At 44.6% G+C, this 3,731-nt stretch overlaps 1 protein-coding gene across 1 annotated transcript in view; it reads left to right on the forward strand.

The window, feature by feature from the left end:
* Positions 1-1,413: 1,413 nt before the first annotated feature.
* LOC103725448 (zinc finger protein 419) overlaps positions 1,414-3,731 on the forward strand; it is a gene marked incomplete at its 3' end in the record, with an annotated part of 5,728 nt that continues 3,410 nt past the window's right edge. The window contains 1 exon segment of the mRNA XM_008822755.3: positions 1,414-3,590. Within this exon segment, the coding sequence (XP_008820977.2) occupies positions 3,470-3,590 (121 nt within the window). The 5' untranslated portion in view covers positions 1,414-3,469.

Below are 3,731 nucleotides of genomic sequence, written 5' to 3' on the forward strand. Positions count from 1 at the left end.
AGTCCTTTCTGCATCTATTGAGATCACAATGTGGTTTTTGTCTTTGAGTCCATTCATGTGATTCATGATGTTTATTGGCTTGCATATGTTGAACCATCCCTGCATCTCTAGAATAAAGCTTACTTGATCATGGTGGATGATCATTTTGATGTGTTTCTGTAATGGAGTTTGCATGTATTTTGTTTCTAATTTTTGCATCTATGTGCATTAAGGATATTGTTCTATAGATTTCTTTGTTGTGTCTTTAGCTGGTTTTGGTATCATAGAAGGAATTTGGGAGTTCTCTATCTTTTTGAATGTTTAATTAGTATTGGTTGCAAATCTTCTTTAAATGGTAGAATTCTGCTGTAAACCAGGCGTGGTGGTGCACGCCTTTAATTCCAACACTTGGCAGGCAACGGCAGGCGGGTGTCTGTGAGTTCAAGGCCAACCTTGTCTACATAGTGAGTTCCAGGACAGCTGGGGCTACAAGGAGAGCCTGTCTCAAAAAGACAAAAAAACAAAACAAAAACAAAAACAAAACACTGTAAATCCATCTGGGCCCTGACTTTTTTTAGTCTGCAGGTTTTGTATTACTGTTTACATTTCCTTATGTGTTATGGGTCTGTTTAAATTGTTGATCTTTTCTTGTTTCAGCTTTCGTGGTTCCCATGATTTTAGATATTCACCCATTTCTTTTAATAGAGTACAGGTTTTCAAACAACATTCTAAATGGAATCTGGAACTTTTGGGTGTCTTTTGTCATGATTTCCCTTTCATCTTTGATTGTTGGAACCCCAGTCTGGGCCACCCAATGTCCATAGGAGGCCGCTCCCGAATCACTCAGTCCTCAGACCAGGAGATGCAACAAGCAAGAGGATTTATTGGCAGTTTGTGCAAAATGGACTCCTGCCTCACTCGGAGGACAGAAGCCCAGAGCCCAGTTCACAGGCTTCTTTTAAAGGCAAAGACCACAAAGTACAAGTGGTAGAAGTGGGAGAGAGAAAGCGGCAGTAACGTCACAAGCGGTAGAAGTGGGAGAGACAAAGCGGCAGTAACGTCACAAGCGGTAGAAGTGGGAGAGACAAAGCGGCAGTAGCGGGAGGGGGAAGTGGGCAGGGATAAATCTACTGAGGCAGAGCAATTCTATTAACAGAACACCATATCACAATTCTATAGTAAGGCCACAAATCAATTATAAGCTTACACCTGCATGATTACAAAGTAATACAAAAAGTTTCTTAGGCAGTTCCATGAGAAATGAGAGGGTCTCTCAAGCGGTAAGTGTCCGAGTTAGAACAACATGTTTTTGAGGCTTTCAAGTATCAGCTGGTTAATCTCAAACCAGCTCAGCCTTGATGTCTGGAAAACAGCTTTTTCTCAGCAGTTAGAATTATTTTACATCTTATTTCCTTGTACAGCTTCCCAGAATATTCTTTTGGTCTGGGGGACTTGGTTTGATTCCATCATGATTTTGTTGATTTGGATTTGCTTTCTTTCTTTTGTTTTACTGGGCTAAGGTTCTGTCTATCTTGTTTAGCTTTTCAAAGAACCAGCTGTTGATTCATTGAGTCTCGGTATTGGTTTGTTTCTATTTCATTAATTTTTGCTCTGCTTTTTACTATTTCTTCTCCTCTCCTGGGTTTGGGTTTCATTTGTCCTTGCCTTCCCAGAGTCTTGTGTTGGAATGTTAAGTCATTTATTTCTGCTCTTTCTGATTTTTTAATGTAGGCCTCCTTCCCTCTATGACTGCTTTTAAAGTGTCCCAGAGGTTTTGCTGTGTTGTATTGTCCTTTTCTTTGAATTCCAGGAATACTTTTCTTTCTAATTTCTCCTTTGACCCACACTCATCATTCCGGAGTGTGTTATATAATCTCCATGAGGTCGTATATTTCGTAGGACTTCTTGTGGTGTTGATTCTAAGCTTATTGCATTGTGGTCTGATAGAAGGCCTGGAATTATTTCAATGTTCATAATTGGTCTTCTAAATTCTGTGTCCTGGGTTATCTCTAGGCGATTCTCCTTGTAGAACTCTTGTATAGGACTGGTGGGAACATGAAGTTTTGGTTTTTTACATTATTTTACTTTTGCTTTTCTGGCATGTGGATTTCTTTTGTTGTTTGTGATCCAGATATGAATCTCAAACTTTCCTTTGTTTAGTTGGAGTCTGCTTCTGTTTGTATTGTTGGTGAGCTTTGGTTGTTTTCTTACTGGGTATGTAAAGGTGGTTGTTCTAGGTTTCAGGTTCTCTCAGATTTTATATTGTAGGGAACTAATGACTTCATGTCAGCTACTCAGGAGCTCCCACAGAGGCCCACTTCAGGCTCTAGTAAGGTACATTCAGGCTCCCTTTTGACCTCTGGACCCTCTACTATCAGACACTCAAGGAGTAATTCAGGAAGTTTGCTAAGGGGAGGCCCGATTTTGGCCCCCCAAGCAATCTGCTAAGGTCTCATCCCCTACTGTAGTTCTAGCCCTGGTTAGCCCGGGCCTCACATGGTCCCGATTAGGGGGTTGGGCATGGCAGGATTAGGGAAGCTCAGCACCACACAGAAGCTGGATCCAGGCAGTCTCAGGTGGTTTGCTGTGGTCTGGGTTCCTACAGTGGGCAGAGAGGTCTAGGACCTGGTAAAGTGGGAGAGCTTCACTTTGTCGCAGTGCAGGAGGTTGGGCATGGCGCTATTCGGGGAAGATCACTGCACACTGAGGTCGGATCCCAGCACTCTCAGGAGGTATGCTCAGGACTTAGCCCCTACCTGAGTCCATAACAGGGATTCTATGGCAACCAATGGCAGGAGATTCGGGAGATATTAAAAGTCCAGTAATAAGCCAGGTGTGGTGGCACGCGCCTTTAATCCCAGCACCTGGTGGCAGAAGCAGGTGGATCTCTGTGAGACTGAGGAAAGCCTGGCCTTCATAGCAAGTTCTAGGGGAGATGGGGCTAGTGGGAGACCCTATATCAAAAAAAAATTTTTTTCCAGTGATGAACATTAGGAAATTTTGGAAGTGAGGCTGGATCGGAATGCTGAGAAAACCTCAGGTGTCCATTATGTCAGGTGGACAGAGTGGAAGGCAGGCGTGAGGCTGGAATACCAGCCAGAGGAACTGGGTGTTGTTTACAGAGATGGAAAGGGAACGGAAATACAAACAGTGCTGTGGGAAGGGAGCGTGGAGAGATGGCATCGCGGCCTATGGTCCAGATGCATAAGAGAAGAGGGACCCATATCTGGTTGTGTCAGAGGACTGCATGTGAATTATCTGTAAGGACAGGGTGGGGCTTTCTAGTCACATGTCCAGCTTGGATGGTCTCCCATCTCTCCATCCACCTTCTGTTGTTGAGTGCTGAACACAGCATTCAGGGGGACCTTGAGGACACACTGTTGCAGTGGCTCCAGGGCCTCGGAGGGAGAAAGCTAAGCATGAGTGACTCTGTGAAACCCAGGGAAGGGGTTTCTTAGGACCTCAGCTCTCCCCATTGTTACAGGGCCCTATGACCTTTAAGGATGTGGCTGTCTACTTCTCGAAGGCAGAATGGACACTGCTGGATGCCTCTCAGAGACTGCTGTACCGCAGTGTGATGCTGGAGAACTTCTCGCTCATGGCCTCTGTGGGTAAGGGCCACCTACTGTGTGGGAGAACATGGGGGTAGTCTTGGCTTCTCTTTTCCTAGAGGTGGGTGCATCCTTCCATTTAGCCCATGGACACTGACTGTTACCCTGGCATCCTGGAATGGAAAACAAAGGTGGCATTCC

Source organism: Nannospalax galili, unplaced genomic scaffold (assembly GCF_000622305.1).
Source record: "Nannospalax galili isolate Female #2095 unplaced genomic scaffold, S.galili_v1.0 scaffold649, whole genome shotgun sequence".
NCBI lineage: Eukaryota > Metazoa > Chordata > Mammalia > Rodentia > Spalacidae > Nannospalax > Nannospalax galili.